The sequence below is a fragment of the Fusarium odoratissimum genome (assembly GCF_000260195.1).
Source record: "Fusarium odoratissimum NRRL 54006 unplaced genomic scaffold supercont1.25, whole genome shotgun sequence".
In the NCBI taxonomy this organism is placed as follows: Eukaryota; Fungi; Ascomycota; class Sordariomycetes; order Hypocreales; family Nectriaceae; genus Fusarium; species Fusarium odoratissimum.
In genome coordinates this window covers 1-13,839 of record NW_022158778.1, presented here as the reverse complement: position 1 = coordinate 13,839, position 13,839 = coordinate 1, and the positions used below count along the sequence as shown (strand labels likewise).

Genomic DNA, 13,839 nt, shown 5'->3' with positions numbered 1-13,839 from the left:
ATGCGCAGCACGTGCCGGGACATGGCTTGATCATGATAATCATGGCGTTGAATGAATTTTGCATTGAAGTCTTTTTTTAATGAAATCAACTAAAATGATCGATCACCTTGGTACTGGATGAAGCGAGTGGCTTTGATAATGGATACCAATTATGCTAACAAGTTGTGTTGCTTGTCGAGTGAGTATCTGGTGATATACCCCGTATAAGTCGTCTCATTCCCCCAAGACGAAACTCATAGATATCTCCTTATAGGTCGATTTTTTCACGTTTATCATCTCTCAAAAAGTGAGTGTCTAACTAAATTTTCGTTCAATGTTGCGTGAATGGAAGGCGAAGATAGCACTGACTCTATCTGTCGATAGATACATCGACACCTCAGACTCGTGAGCTCAGTCGTTGCATTAACGACCGGCGAGACAATGACTGAAGAAACCTTGACTACCTACCTCACGTAGGGGCACTTCTTGCACGTATGCAAGAACGAACAAATGATCGAAATGGCAATGATCGGCCTGGAATTTTGAGTGAGGGTGCAAGAGAGATCTCACTGCCGGGGTGTTGAAGTCGGTCCTTAAAACCAATGACCAGCAATCACCAGCCTGGCAAAGCTCTTGTCTCGATACAGCTCAGTAACTGCATGATCTGAATATTTCATAAAAAAGGCAATTGTGCAATAACCTTCAGCTTCTGTGGTGGTCCGATCTCAAGCTCGCCCCAGATTTCTAGCAGCCCCCGGCATCAGTTGCTCGGCAACCAGATGTTTATACTAGCCGGTTTCTAACCCCAGCCAACGACCTGACTGACCGCATCGGAACCGTTCAAAAAGGCAAACCTCCATCGTCTTTCTTCATCTCTTCGTTCGTCTTTCACTAACATCAACAGCCCATCCCGCCCTTGCTCTCAATAATGGCTACCCGTACAATTGAGGCGCGCTTCGAGCGCATGTCCGTCAACGATGAGAATGATCCCCTTGGCGACGGCTCTAAGCTCTACAGCAAGACAAAGGTGTGTTTCCTTTGACCGCTCGATCATGGTTTGATCACTGACATAGGTAGACTATGGTCTCATCTACCACATCACAAAGTATACATGGAGCCTCTCGACCCAACCTCTTCAAAGTCGCCCTCCAGTCGCAAAGCAGCAATACCAACGCCGCTGTGATGCTGCCATCTCAGGCTGCTCAACGAAAAGTCAACAACGCGCCTCCATCTCCTACAAGAAAAGCACTTCCATCTTCCTCAAGGACGTCGGATGAAGCTCAAGATGAACGAAAATCAGTCACACTGCCAGAGCAAATCAGCGTCCCTAAGCAGTTCCACCTCGGCATGTTCGAGATTGGTCGGCCTCTAGGCAAGGGCAAGTTTGGACGAGTGTACCTTGCTCGAGAAAGAACAACTGGCTTCATCTGCGCCCTCAAGGTCCTCCACAAGAATGAATTGCAAGCAGGTCGTGTTGAGAAGCAGGTTCGCCGAGAGATCGAGATTCAAAGCAACCTGAGACACCCCAACATTCTTCAACTCTACGGCCACTTCCACGATAGCAAGCGAGTATTTTTGATTCTCGAATTCGCTGGCAAGGGTGAACTGTACAAACACCTCCGAAAAGAGAGCCGGTTCCCCGAGTGGAAGGCAGCCCAGTACATCGCCCAGATGGCATCGGCATTGCGATACCTGCATCGAAAGCATGTCATCCATCGGGACATCAAGCCTGAGAACATCTTGGTTGGCATCCATGGTGAGATCAAAATCTCAGATTTCGGATGGAGTGTGCACGCTCCCAACAACCGAAGGAAGACCATGTGTGGTACTCTTGACTACCTCCCTCCTGAGATGATCAAGCCCGGTACCTCTGACAACTTTTACAACGAGAAGGTTGACCTGTGGAGTTTGGGCGTCCTGACGTATGAGTTCCTCGTGGGTGAAGCGCCCTTCGAGGATACGCCAGTGATGACTCAACGAAGGATTGCTCGTGCTGACATGTCGATTCCTTCATGGGTCAGTCCTGAGGCTACTGACCTCATCAAGAAGGTATGCAGCCCCAAAGATTTCTGTATCGCCGTACTGACATGGATGAAGCTCCTGGTGTTGGACCCTGAGAAGCGAATTCCTCTTGAGCAGATTCAGCAACACCCCTGGATCATCAAGCACTGCGTCAAGGGTGAGCGTGCTTCTAACCGCGAGAAGGGGCAATAATGATATAACGACAAATAATATGAATGGATAACGGTTGAAAGGCGTTTATCGGCAATTGATTGACTGATTTTCTAATAGTCAAGGACGGAACCTGACCGTTTGCATCAGCCGGAGTACGGGATTTTCTTTTGTGGCGTCATTCCAACAATCATTAAAACGAATACAAGAATTGCTCCAGCGTGTTCAAGGGTATCATTGATAGTATTGTGGTATACAGCAGAAAGGCATCATACATTTCATTAAAGGCGCCTCTCGCCCGTCTTAGATATCGTACACATTTTCATATGGAGGGCAGACTGCTAGCAATCATCGATAAACCTCATCGAATGGCCGCGTGTCTGCGAAGCAAGAATCCCAAACCTGGTTGACAACCTTGGTTGCTTGGACGTCGTCCTTGCATGTGGATCTGGCCGTGACGGAATCAATGGCTCGTCTGCGGACGCAATTTTGGAATTGCTGCGTCAATCTCCAATTGCCTCGAACAAAGGCCTCTTTTGTCCATCTGCACTCGCCACTGAGCATTGAAGCTCGGATCTTGATTATGAATTAGCATCCTTGTTTGCAAAGAAATTGGCTTGCTTCCTTAACCCACCTCTGTGCATGCGGCGTGCTTCAAGTCCTTTTGACCCATAAAGTCGACATTCTTCCATCGAACATAGTCCCAGGCATGCACCATCTCATGTGCAAGCGTATCCTCGAGATGCTTTCGGTTCTTGATGTGGTTGGCACATATGAGGATGCCATGATTGGGGCTAAAACCACCAGATTGCCAGTTGACAGAGCCATCAGCCCTCAGAGAGGAGGGACAGCGGCGGCAGTGAACATTGGAAGGGTCTATTCGTCCATTGAGGGCCTGGATCTTCTCAGACATGAAGCGAACGACGGGTGAATAGGTAAAGAGCCAGTCGCGGTCTCTCTCACAAGCTTTGCAGTCTTTTTCTTCCTCGATTTCTGTTGTATACTCTCGGAAGAAGAATTTGCCCTCGGGTGTCATTTGGCCCGAGAGCATCTTGAAGTAGTTCATCCACCATGAGATCTCTGGAGAAAACCCGGTTTTTGCAGGGTCGTTCTTGATTTCTGCATTTGAAGCACTTGGCGTTCCAGCGGGGACACCTGGAGGAGGTGTAGAATCAGATGACATGCTGCAAAGGCGCGTGTCTGTATTTCCTATGTCAATTGAGTCCAGTTTAGGCTGTTGTGGCTTCGGCGAGTGAATTCGGTATTCGGCGTAAGACTCAGAATCTCAAGGTGATCGACCTCTCTTGACCTTCTCACAAGGCTTTAATTTAGTTGGCCTTAGCTTACCTTAGCCTCTTCAGAAGCCTGTACCGTAAGTGTAAATTCTGCCACGCACCCGATAACCCGATTCGGCCAGGCGGTGAAGAGGCTGATTGGACCAGTTTTCCGAAGAAAGGACCCTATTCGTGCTGTTTTCCCGGGCGACATCGGGGTCTGGGGAACTCTTCAACAAGGGCGCAGGAGCACAGTCCAATCAATTCGACTATCGCCCAACGTTTGCCCAGCTCCAGCTCCAAACATCCTGACACTCCCACTCACATCCCATCTCATACCATCCTATCCTACCTATCCTGTTCAACCCTCGGTTCCACACTCAGAGCGACAAGGGCGCATGAGGAAAATGACGAGTGAAAGCATGTTTCAATGTAAGCATTTCTCTCGATCCCTCTTCTCTTTGCTTCATTCATCTTTCTTTGATTTGTGTTGTGGAAGAAGAGTCAAGTCTGTCTTGTTGAACTTGTTCCATATATATACTACCTACCTATACATATGCGCCTCTTCACATGTGTAGTGTATAGAGACACCCATGTGAAAGTGCCAGTCTTTCTTACAGGCGTTGCATCATACCCCAAAAGCGGCATTAAACTGACTTGTTTTCCTTTTTCTTAAATCTCGCAGTCATGAGAGGCAACGGGACAAAGTCTCTGACCATCGTCATCAAGCTTGGTGAGTTTACTTTACGGCTCAACACCAAGCTTGACTCATCCCCCACTAACACTCGGCCTTCATCACAGGAACAAGCTCCATTGTCGATGAGAAGACTCACGAACCACTTCTTCCGATTCTGACTCTCATTGTTGATACGGCTGTAAAGCTTCGCAAAGATGGTCACAGGGTGGTCATTGTTTCGTCCGGCGCTATCGGTGTTGGTCTCCGGCGTATGGACGTGGAGAAGCGACCTAAGCATCTCGCACAGCTACAGGTTGGAACCGAATGTCTCTGTTGACCATCTATAATCAATTGACTAACGTGAATGTCTACAGGCTCTTGCAGCGATCGGCCAATGCCGCCTCATGAGTCTCTGGGATAGTCTGTTCACCCACCTCAGGCAGCCAATTGCTCAGATTCTCCTTACACGAAACGATATTGCAGACGTGTGTCCAACTCTTTTGTCTTAATCTTCAACAGTGAGCTAAAAAAAAATATGTTGCAGCGAACGAGATACTTTAACGCCCAAAACACCTTCCATGCCCTTTTGGAACAAGGCGTAATTCCCATTGTTAACGAAAACGACACTCTTGCCGTTTCCGAAATCAAGTTTGGCGACAATGATACTCTCTCTGCTATCACTGCCGCTATGATACACGCTGATATGCTGTTCTTGATGACGGATGTTGACTGTCTCTATGACAAAAACCCCAGAACCAACCCAGATGCTAAGCCTATCGAGGTGGTCGAAGACATCGCCGCACTACAGGCTGACGGTAAGATTCATATTCAATCGCGGGCTTACCTCACCGAAAACTAAATCTGAAGCAGTCTCCAGTGCTGGTTCGTCCCTTGGAACAGGAGGCATGAGCACCAAGATTATTGCTGCCAGGCTGGGCACTTCCGCTGGAGTCACGACTGTCATTACGAGGTCTTCTAACCCAGGAAACGTGCTCAACATTGTGCAGTATCTGCAGTCAATACAAAGAGGGAACACTCCTCCCAGTCCAGACGAGCGTGCTGAAGGCTTGTCACGATCAGCATCAGCTCTGACGCTCTCCAACTTAAATGGCGCCCCTTGGCCCCCCCTACACACTCGCTTCATCCCCGCCAACGATCCCATCAGGGACCGTCACTTTTGGCTGCTTCACACTCCTCATCCTCACGGCACCCTCTACATCGACTCAGGCGCTTATAAGGCCCTTGTTGGCAAGGCGGGTCTGCTTCCGGTTGGCGTCATTGATGTCGAGGGTAACTTTGCCCAACAGGAGGTGGTGCGTCTCGTAGCAGTCAAGCGACGATCAACCCCTGGGCCTGATGGCAAAATGTGGGAGGGCACCCCTGAAGAAGTCGGTCGAGCTCTGGTCAACTATGCCGCCGCTGAGATCGCGCGGATCAAGGGCAAGCAGAGCGTCGAGATTGAGAAGATTCTTGGCTATGCTGATAGTGAGTATGTCGCTCACCGACAGCATGTCGGTTTCTTCAAGAGAGACAGCAGGCCAGTGAGTCCAGCTCGAGAGATAAATGGTGCAGTAATGGAATAGGAAGACAAAGAAAGGGCTTCGAGAATGGGCAAAATGGGCAAAGTGGGCAAAATGGGGCAAGCGAATACATTTCAACATATACAGCGCTTTGATGACGACGATGATATCTACCAATCTACAAAATAACCCAAGCATGATTGACTTGGCCATAAGTTTCTTTTCCCCTCACTCTCAACGCCAAAGAATGAATGATTAAAATAGCCCCAACGCCAGACGAAGCAAACCATACTGCCCTCTAACCCGTCGCAAACAAGTTGTCTTCGTCACGGAGGTACTCTCCACAGTCGGCCTGTCTGAAACAAGTGACACCGGTAGGATCCAATCTTCGGGCCTCAGCAGTGCTGCGGGCAGTGACACCAAATCCGAGCGGTGTGTCGTTCATGCTGTAGACAACAACTCCCTGGTGTTCGGGGCAGTCCTCTGACCAGCGACCGACATGCGCCTTGACGATGTTGCTGCCGTATAGGAAGGGCATAGTTCCGTTTTCCTTGACCCAAATCTTGTAGCGGGCGTGCTCGGCGATGATGGGAAGGGCTGTGATGTGCAGGCGAAACTTGCCAGACTTGGTGAACTTGCCTGTGAAATTTGAAGGTTAGCCAGAGAATATTGTGACAGTTATCGAGGCAACGACATACCGAGACAAGTTCCTAGAGAGAGAAGCTTATCACGCGCAATAGAGGTCGCCAGGTTGGCGATTGAGAGACGAACGTAAAAGACACGATCGCGAACTAGGCGGAAGACATAGCGATCAGGGTTGGGGGAGTCGTCGAGGGGTGCGATCAGGTTCTTGAGGGAGCCACCAGTGTAGTTTGCCAGTTTCTCAAAAAGAGTCTGGGTCTCCTTTTCTGTGAGAGGGCGCATTGTATCGTTAGGATATGGTGATTGATGGTGTTGTTGATGTTGTTCAATGGCGGGATGGCTTGGCTTCGCAAAACAAAAAAAGTTGATGGAGCGGAACCTGATAAGGATTCTTATCAGTTGGCGGCTGGAGGTGGAGTGGAGGTTAACATGAGTAGGTGGGACCCTTGACTACCTACCCTACCTTACTTAACCTAGGCTGATAGAAATGACTATGAAGATAAATTTCATCGCAACGTTATTCAAATAGCAATAGGAAAATATGCAATAGTATATATGGAAAGTCCGTCTCTTTAATAGCAGTCTAGTAGTTAGTATTGTCTTAGTTTCTCTTGAGATAGATGTTGAGAAATTCAGGGTAGTCCTATTCACAAAAAAACGACTTACAAGGTTACTAGCTTGGATAAAGGAGGTCTAAGACGATTTATATTATAAACAGGTAGAGTATTTACATTAGAATAGCAGTATAAGGACCAAAAGTGGAGCTTATAGGTCTAAATATAGCCCTATTAGTTTATTTGCTCTTCGGACGGCGTTTCTCAGACTAAACGTCAGCTGGAGCCCCGGAACCGTTTATCATTGTACAGACATTTATGACGCCTGGTCAGACGCCAATATAGCACATTCGAGCCAAAGAAAGAAAATGTAGACAAATAGCGTAGCCGGTTGAAACTGAAGCCTTGTTGTTTCCATACAACTTAGCGACCCGAATAGGTACTCATCAAACAGCATGTCTCATAGTCTCCCTACCAAAATGTTGGTTAGTGTCTCGCCGATGCTTGTCGCAAAGGGCTTGCCTAAGAGTCTTGAAATTCTGTTTGGCACAGTAATACAGTGTTCTTCGATTCATCTCAATCCAAATTTTGGGAGTTTCCGTGAGCTCGAGTTCAGCGGTGACCAGTCTCATGAGGTCGGCGTTGATAGTATGAATGATGTCTCTTAATTCCGAGATGGATTCTTGACTAAGGACAGACAGTTTCAGACCAGCAAAGTCTTGTATAACATCGATATCCTTTCTCCAATCGAGACGGTGAGATTTCAAGTACTTAATGGCCTGGTCTCCAAGGTCATAGAGGTTCATGAAATCCTCTTTGGTCAAATATTCATAGGACAGGAGGGTATAGTCGTTTGTAATGTCTCCCCACATGTTCAGCTTTTGGTAAGCTCCTGGAGGCAATGTTCCTCAAGATAGACTTTGCGCCTTCAACAGACTTGGGGTTTGCATTGGCTTTGAATGTGTGCCAGGTCATGCGCCAAGCGAGGTAACCCTTCCGAAGCTCGTCATATCCATGTTTCGAGTATTGCTAAAAAACCAGACCCACGATGAGGCAAGGTGGACAGGATGAGAATACATTCATAGAGTTCCCCAGGCATTCATGTTTTGCCGTATTCGGCCTTCAGTAATGGTATTTTGTGGCAGGCTGTTAGAGGTACCCAGACCAGTGTTTGGTCTTTTAGACATATCTTTAACTTTTGTTGGATCTGTTAGATCGTCTATGCCCGCCCAAGATGCGTGCTCATCCAGATACCGTACCATGCAAGGTTTGAAACTGACGCTGTAGCATTCGTTGGTATTTGGACACCAATTATGGACTTTTGGAGCCCAAGATCGCAGGCGAGCATCGATAGCATGGACTTCAAATTGTTGCATGCGAGCTTTGTTGTCTTTCAAGCTCTGGAATGGATTGTGCCTATCCTCGTAGAAGCCGACATCTCTGATAAATGACAGCCACTGGGAGAGGGATCTGGTCTGGAGGAGCTCGGAAGTGCTGGGAGAGAAAGACGAATACGGGACTCCTGTGATGGCACTGACGGGGTAACGGACGAAAGAGGTCGACGGGGAAGAGTGATCTGAAGAGCCAAGGTTCCAGTAAATGGTAGTGAGAACCATCTTGTCTCCGTGTGCTTCAATCTTGTATCGTGTAAAACAATCGAAGAAGGTATATGGTAAATGAATATAGCTTTGATGATAGAGTGCGCTGGTAAACGCTGGGCTCAGGATGTAGTGAGGAGGGGTGGTCGTGAAATGGTCTCTCGGCGTGTCACTCTATGGCCGGCTTGTCCTTAACTCGACTTTCAAATTTTCTGTTGAATTCTCTTATGTAGTCCTGTACAGAAAGAAAATACTGATTGTGTCCTTTTCAGTGATATACGTGCGTGGAACAGTAGGTCTCAGACTTGGTGCAGCATCAAGTGTCGATGTGGGAGTTCTGTAGAGCTGTACTATGCGTTTGATATCGGGGATCTGTGTAACCGCCAGATCTTAGTATAATTGGGCAACTTGAGAGCATGGAAAGTATACACATACTTGATTAATGCTAGCTTCTGGCTCTGAGTTGATGTTGTCCTGAATCTGGTATTGGCAAACTTTACTAGATCTCGCTACAGTGGCATTTGACAGTAGGTAAATAACTACAAAAGAAATAGAATATGGTTCCGGGTTCTGGAAAGCTGTGGTTGTCATCAATTTGATATGAAAGAGGCAATTCTCGTTGATTGTCTGACGAGTGATGTTCGCGAACGATCACTAGCTGCAAAGGACCAAAGACTGCTTGTATTAGTAGATGAGTCACAGAGTTTGATGTGCGTGTCATGATTTACATTTCCAGGTGTTCTTCGCCAACTTTGAGGCAGTTATGGATACTTCAGATACTTCCGCATGCTGCTTGACAGGTCAGTTCTTCCCGTTGTAAATCGTAATCAAGACAGTGGTGCTGCTGAATGGCTGGAAGGGCTTTCTCGCATTCGTAAAAGAACAAGATTGGCTCTTGATGATCGACTTTCGTAAGATGGCTGATCATTGACTTTATCAAAAGGAAAGCCAAGCCATGCTCACCCAGTTCGTCCTTGTTCTACCCATGGATTTTGCTAATCCGAGAAAGTTAGGTATATTTAGATCTAGTCTAGTCGAGCATATATATATGGGAAAATAAAGAGCTCATATTCACTGGGGTCTCTTCCACATGGCCATGCGCAGTGGTGGCATCAGGATTTGGATATCATTCATCAGTCGCAGGTTGAGATAACAATGTATCATGAGAAACTCCCATATCTACCACCCAGTGTATCACGGAAGGCTCAAATGCTTTTATGGCAAGCATCTAATCATAGAAGTTTCACTTGCTCTGTCCAAGTCTCACTCACGGTTTAGTATCTGAGATTACCGGGAAGTGTGTAGTCAGCAAGATTATGGGAATTTAATATTTACATTTAAGGCCAGTATATACTAAAAAGACTCCAGCTGTTCAATATAGAGGACTGTCTGAAAGTCTCCGAAGATGTCGAAGCACTGAAAATATTACTCTGTAGGTAGGCATAGAGCTAAGAGTCATGGCTGCTAACGGAATTGTTCAGCCAATAGTCAAACTTCAATGGGATATATTGGGTCCGTGGATATCTGATTGATAAAACTAAGTGCAGTTCAGAGTGGAGTAGAACCTAGGTACAATAACTAACCTAGGCACCTGTACCTACATCCTTGGTAAGGCACCTGTAAGAGTGTTGTCAACATATACAGAGGAAAGAAAATAGATGCTCGGGGTAGAAAACTTCAAGATGAACAAAACAAACAAGTCTGGAGCAGGAGGAATGACAGAGATCTTATTGCTTTTAATTGGACATCTATCTACACTACCTATCTGAACCTTTGAGTACCAAACTTCAGGGACCTGGCGCATCCATTGTAAGGCCTAAGGTACCTTAACTTAGCTCCCCGCAGGACCCCACCCACCCCGCCATTGGATAACATAACAGCTTCCAACCCGTAACTCAGCCAGCTCTTGATTCTGACATCTTCACCTTCATCTTCTCAATCTTGAAAACATCAAGACGCACACGCCCCAATATGCAGCGCAACCATATCTCAGACCCGAACGAACCGTTCCCTAAGCCACAGGCTCTCGCCTCGGCCACAACGACGCACTCGCAAAGCAGATTCCGCATCTCGACCCGCAAGCTGCCCATCTCTAAATCCGGTACCATCGATGCACTCACCGAAAAGATTGGCATTCCGATGCCGGAGATGATATTTGGAGACAACGTCGTCGGAATTGAACATGTGCCTTCAGGCTGGTCCCTGAACTTCAACACTCCAGATGCGCTTGACGCCGTCGACAAGACAGATCGCCACATGCTCAAGGTTGCATATGCTCGAGACTGGGAGAGCACCCGAGAAGGCACCACACAGGGTATAAAGGAAGTTGTGAAGCCCTATGACTGGAGCTACTCGACGACATATACTGGTAGCATCGAGGCCTCGGCTATGCAGTTTGCGCCTACCGACAAGGTGATCCCTATTGAGCTCCTGAAGCGTCGAGACCCTATCCTTTTCTTTGACGAAGTTATGCTGTACGAGAGTGAGCTGGACGACAACGGCATATCCATCTTCAGCGTCAAAGTCCGCGTGCACGAGAAGCGCATGCTTTTGCTGTGTCGGTTGTTCATGCGCCTGGATAATGTTGTCCTGCGGATACGTGACACCCGTGTCTATGTCGATTTTGAGACTGATGAGGTTATTCGCGAATACTCGGCGCAAGAAGAGACCTACGAGAAAGTCAAGAGGGTGAGTAGATTTATGGAAATGGCTTGACCTCAATCTTCCATCATGCAATACTGACTTCAGCGCTGCAGAAACTTCTCATGTCTGGAAGACTCCCAGACGACATTACAATCGCACTGAGAGATCCCAACGTCCTAGCTCCACTACTGCCGCTCGTGGAGCATCGGGCAGAAGCTCTCAACCCAAGTGCATGAGAACAAATCAGGACAGGAAAACAAGAACATCAAGTCACGGCGTTTCTGGAGTTGAGGCATATTACACATTACACAAATGTGTAAGGAGCGGGATGAAACTCGCAAGTCAAGGATTTAGTTGTCTGATATCAATAAGTCATCAAAGTGTACTCTTTGAATACCCCCGCCGCAGACCTCTTCACCATTTGACTCAACTCTGACATGGGATCCATTCTTGCCCTCCTCAACGTACAATGCAATGTGAGCCCGAAACAGGCATCATTCAGAATTTTCATAAAATACCCTGACCTAGCATACTCCCTTTGTGTAACTCCCAAGGTTTTGCTCGAAAACAGTTGCTCCAACCCGCTGAACGCCTCGGCCCTTTTCCTTTCATATTACTTGGCGCCCTCATCTCATTCTTTGTGCTTTGCTTTGCTCTGCTTCGCTTCGTTTGTGCTTCATCGTGCAAGTGGAGACGAACTCTGCGTAACCTCCTCAAAGTCAAGTTCCCACCTGTCAACCTCTTTAAACTTCCTTGCTGCTTGCTTGAGCTCATCAGCTGATGGAGTGCTTGCGTTCTCACCACTTCCGTTCTCAAAAGTATCGTCTGGGAGTGGCTGAAAACGACTGGCTTCGTGCTCATCCTCGTCTTCATCGCTACCAGCATCATTCTCATTCTCATTCTCCTTGTCCGATGACCGACGCGAGTAAGTCTTTGCATTACGACCCGTTTGCTTGTCAGAGGTCGGCTGTCTGGGCTTGAGAGCCTGAGTTGGGCGCCCGCCTCGTGAGCCTGGTCGCCTTGCGCCTCCGCGGCTGGTCGATCGTCCGCCTCGTCTTCGACGCGCAGCCCGGCTGTCAAGATACGATAGCTCGTCCTCGTCCTCCCCGATACCGGATGTGTCATGCTCCTCGTCGCTCTCCAGTCCCAGTGGGTCCCGCTGCTTCTTGTAATGGCGCTTCGGAAGTAGACTCGTCAAGTCGGCAGTTGTTATCTTTGGTGATGGTTGCTGACGTCGAGTTGTAGCCCGACCTCGGGACTTCGGTGCCTCTGCATAATTGGGAGAGTGTGTCAGAGAAGGAGGTGAAGATACATCTGAAAAGTTATCGGCGCGAATAGGTGTTGTGGCGGAAGGCCTTCGGCGTCGCTTAGCCAAGGTATGAATATCAGGCCAGTTCACGTCTTCTGAATCACTACTGGCAGGTAGAGCCATGAGCTCCTCGTTATTGATGGGGGTAACAGGCCTGTCCAGAAGCACCGGAGATGGTCCTAGGGGAGAATCGAGATCTGACAGTGAAGAATCGCTTGCATCATCAGAAATCACCTGGGGTGCTGGTCCCGCTTCTTCCTCTGATTCTTCGTCCGCGTCTCTCTCAATTCGCGATACCTTATCAGGCCGATCACTACTTGGTAGCGCATCTTCGCTCTTTCTTTTCCTGTGCTTCGGTCCTGCGGAGACTTCTGGAGAGGCAGGAACCTCGATCTCCGGCTCAGTCTCGGGCTTTGTCCGCCGTCGGTTGTTGAGAGGTGTCGATTCGGCTTCAGGCATGAAATCGTCCTCGTCCTCGTCCTCGCTCGCTGAATCCGGTTCCTGTCCTGCGGCATTTTCTTCCGGTCGAGGCTTTCGCGCAGTTCCCAAAATGCTTGGCTCTCGTGCGCGCCGCTTGAAGGCACCGAAGTGAAGTGTCGAGCTGATACTGGGTGTGTTGCCGCCGCGGCTACTGGGCCTAATGGGAGGGTCGTTGCGCCCAATAATGCTGGATTGGCGTGGTCTACGCCTGAAGTTGCTCAAGTTGAGAGAGGATGCATCAGCTGAGCGCAGTCCTGGTCGGGTATCGTCGTCCTCGATCCCGAAGCTATCGTCGAGATCACCAAACACGCTATCGGCTAAATCTAGTCCAGTCGTGTCCCTTCTTCGAGTTGGTGTAGCTGTTACTCGTCGTCCACCTTCGATTGAGCTTCCAGAATCTCCATCCTCAACATTGTTACTGGCTGTGGAAGTAGGATCCTCGTTGGCTAGCTTGTCTAGCGCTGCGTCGCGACGCCTATTCGCCGCGAGAACATCTTGCTCGTTGACGGCACTTGAATAAGCACCTGAAGATCGTGTCGTCCTTCTACGGCCTCTCTCGGGAGACCGAGTCGGTCGGGGAACTTCGTTGTCACTTGCATCGGGTGAAGGTGATCGTGCATGAGACTTCGCAGATTGTGCGGGTGCACGACGCGCACGTTTAGCTCGAGGCATTGAGGCAACAGATCTGGAATATGCGTCGCAAGGAGGTAGTTTGTAGAAATGGTAACCGAGATACTCTTTGCGACTTTGGAGAAGAGCTTGTCGAGACAAATTCCGGGGGGTGGGTTTTGGGTGGGATGAGAATATGCGAATAACCTATGATGATGATAACGTCCGTCACCCAAAGACTGGCCACCCCCACAGACCGGCCACCCCGACCAAAACACCAAGAACCGGATATCTGTCACGGGTCAGGCTCGGGAATACAGGTGAACGGGGAACGCTTCGGGCGGGATAGATTCTATTGCTACGGATAGGCACTGCAGGCAGGT

The 13,839-nt window shown here is 48.5% G+C and overlaps 8 protein-coding genes across 18 annotated transcripts; 3 read left to right on the top strand and 5 right to left on the bottom strand.

Annotated features, from left to right (window-relative positions):
- Positions 1 to 99: 99 nt before the first annotated feature.
- FOIG_12110 (AUR protein kinase) lies at positions 100 to 2,698 on the top strand. Of its 3 annotated transcripts, XM_031212847.1 has the most exons (5): positions 100 to 286; positions 364 to 827; positions 884 to 1,006; positions 1,057 to 2,028; positions 2,077 to 2,698. In XM_031212847.1, the coding sequence occupies exons 3-5, from the start codon at positions 908 to 910 to the stop codon at positions 2,191 to 2,193; spliced, it is 1,188 nt and encodes a 395-aa protein (XP_031057143.1). In that variant the 5' UTR covers positions 100 to 286; positions 364 to 827; positions 884 to 907; the 3' UTR covers positions 2,194 to 2,698. The 3 variants fall into 3 exon arrangements, with proteins under 3 accessions (XP_031057143.1, XP_031057142.1, XP_031057141.1); XM_031212846.1 differs by having other exon boundaries at positions 364 to 1,006; XM_031212845.1 differs by having other exon boundaries at positions 100 to 827.
- On the bottom strand, positions 107 to 3,494 carry FOIG_12109 (mitochondrial inner membrane protease ATP23). Its single transcript, XM_031212844.1, has 4 exons — positions 2,786 to 3,494; positions 448 to 2,727; positions 349 to 375; positions 107 to 298 (listed from the first exon to the last, which is right to left on the bottom strand). The coding sequence occupies exons 1-2, from the start codon at positions 3,332 to 3,334 to the stop codon at positions 2,500 to 2,502; spliced, it is 777 nt and encodes a 258-aa protein (XP_031057140.1). The 5' UTR covers positions 3,335 to 3,494; the 3' UTR covers positions 107 to 298; positions 349 to 375; positions 448 to 2,499.
- A 144-nt stretch (positions 3,495 to 3,638) lies between these two features.
- FOIG_12108 (glutamate 5-kinase) lies at positions 3,639 to 6,633 on the top strand. 9 transcript variants are annotated; one of them, XM_031212835.1, is made up of 6 exons: positions 3,639 to 3,857; positions 4,111 to 4,158; positions 4,227 to 4,414; positions 4,476 to 4,586; positions 4,646 to 4,916; positions 4,972 to 6,633. In XM_031212835.1, the coding sequence occupies exons 1-6, from the start codon at positions 3,824 to 3,826 to the stop codon at positions 5,682 to 5,684; spliced, it is 1,365 nt and encodes a 454-aa protein (XP_031057131.1). In that variant the 5' UTR covers positions 3,639 to 3,823; the 3' UTR covers positions 5,685 to 6,633. The 9 variants fall into 9 exon arrangements, with proteins under 9 accessions (XP_031057131.1, XP_031057132.1, XP_031057134.1 ...); XM_031212836.1 differs by having other exon boundaries at positions 3,639 to 4,158; XM_031212838.1 differs by lacking the exon at positions 4,111 to 4,158 and having other exon boundaries at positions 4,972 to 5,967.
- FOIG_12107 (60S ribosome subunit biogenesis protein nip7) lies at positions 5,630 to 6,637 on the bottom strand. Its single transcript, XM_031212834.1, has 2 exons — positions 6,320 to 6,637; positions 5,630 to 6,260 (listed from the first exon to the last, which is right to left on the bottom strand). Exons 1-2 carry the CDS (start codon positions 6,543 to 6,545, stop codon positions 5,920 to 5,922), a joined length of 567 nt encoding a protein of 188 aa, XP_031057130.1. The 5' UTR covers positions 6,546 to 6,637; the 3' UTR covers positions 5,630 to 5,919.
- A 626-nt stretch (positions 6,638 to 7,263) lies between these two features.
- Positions 7,264 to 7,833, bottom strand: FOIG_12106 (uncharacterized protein; the record flags this gene model as incomplete). Its single annotated transcript, XM_031212833.1, has 1 exon — positions 7,264 to 7,833. Exon 1 carries the CDS (start codon positions 7,687 to 7,689, stop codon positions 7,264 to 7,266), a length of 426 nt encoding a protein of 141 aa, XP_031057129.1. The 5' UTR covers positions 7,690 to 7,833.
- A 63-nt stretch (positions 7,834 to 7,896) lies between these two features.
- On the bottom strand, positions 7,897 to 8,433 carry FOIG_12105 (uncharacterized protein; the record flags this gene model as incomplete). Its single annotated transcript, XM_031212832.1, has 1 exon — positions 7,897 to 8,433. The coding sequence occupies one exon, from the start codon at positions 8,431 to 8,433 to the stop codon at positions 7,897 to 7,899; it is 537 nt and encodes a 178-aa protein (XP_031057128.1).
- Positions 8,434 to 10,273: 1,840 nt separating this feature from the next.
- FOIG_12104 (uncharacterized protein) lies at positions 10,274 to 13,670 on the top strand. Its single transcript, XM_031212831.1, has 2 exons — positions 10,274 to 11,103; positions 11,172 to 13,670. The coding sequence occupies exons 1-2, from the start codon at positions 10,387 to 10,389 to the stop codon at positions 11,292 to 11,294; spliced, it is 840 nt and encodes a 279-aa protein (XP_031057127.1). The 5' UTR covers positions 10,274 to 10,386; the 3' UTR covers positions 11,295 to 13,670.
- FOIG_12103 (uncharacterized protein) lies at positions 11,352 to 13,684 on the bottom strand. The gene has a single exon (XM_031212830.1). The coding sequence runs from the start codon at positions 13,517 to 13,519 to the stop codon at positions 11,735 to 11,737; it is 1,785 nt and encodes a 594-aa protein (XP_031057126.1). The 5' UTR covers positions 13,520 to 13,684; the 3' UTR covers positions 11,352 to 11,734.
- Positions 13,685 to 13,839: the final 155 nt, after the last annotated feature.

Coding starts and splice junctions, on each gene's coding strand:
- FOIG_12110 (XM_031212847.1), top strand. CDS start 908: ATGGCTACCCGTACAATTGAGGCGCGCTTCGAGCGCATGTCCGTCAAC. Junction 1,007..1,056: donor AGCTCTACAGCAAGACAAAG/GTGTGTTTCCTT, acceptor TGACATAGGTAG/ACTATGGTCTCATCTACCAC. Junction 2,029..2,076: donor CTACTGACCTCATCAAGAAG/GTATGCAGCCCC, acceptor ACATGGATGAAG/CTCCTGGTGTTGGACCCTGA.
- FOIG_12109 (XM_031212844.1), bottom strand. CDS start 3,334: ATGTCATCTGATTCTACACCTCCTCCAGGTGTCCCCGCTGGAACGCCA. Junction 2,728..2,785: donor AGCACGCCGCATGCACAGAG/GTGGGTTAAGGA, acceptor TTCATAATCAAG/ATCCGAGCTTCAATGCTCAG.
- FOIG_12108 (XM_031212835.1), top strand. CDS start 3,824: ATGAGGAAAATGACGAGTGAAAGCATGTTTCAAT. Junction 3,858..4,110: donor GAGTGAAAGCATGTTTCAAT/GTAAGCATTTCT, acceptor TAAATCTCGCAG/TCATGAGAGGCAACGGGACA. Junction 4,159..4,226: donor GACCATCGTCATCAAGCTTG/GTGAGTTTACTT, acceptor CCTTCATCACAG/GAACAAGCTCCATTGTCGAT.
- FOIG_12107 (XM_031212834.1), bottom strand. CDS start 6,545: ATGCGCCCTCTCACAGAAAAGGAGACCCAGACTCTTTTTGAGAAACTG. Junction 6,261..6,319: donor CTCTCTAGGAACTTGTCTCG/GTATGTCGTTGC, acceptor CAAATTTCACAG/GCAAGTTCACCAAGTCTGGC.
- FOIG_12104 (XM_031212831.1), top strand. CDS start 10,387: ATGCAGCGCAACCATATCTCAGACCCGAACGAACCGTTCCCTAAGCCA. Junction 11,104..11,171: donor CCTACGAGAAAGTCAAGAGG/GTGAGTAGATTT, acceptor TCAGCGCTGCAG/AAACTTCTCATGTCTGGAAG.
- FOIG_12103 (XM_031212830.1), bottom strand. CDS start 13,519: ATGCCTCGAGCTAAACGTGCGCGTCGTGCACCCGCACAATCTGCGAAG.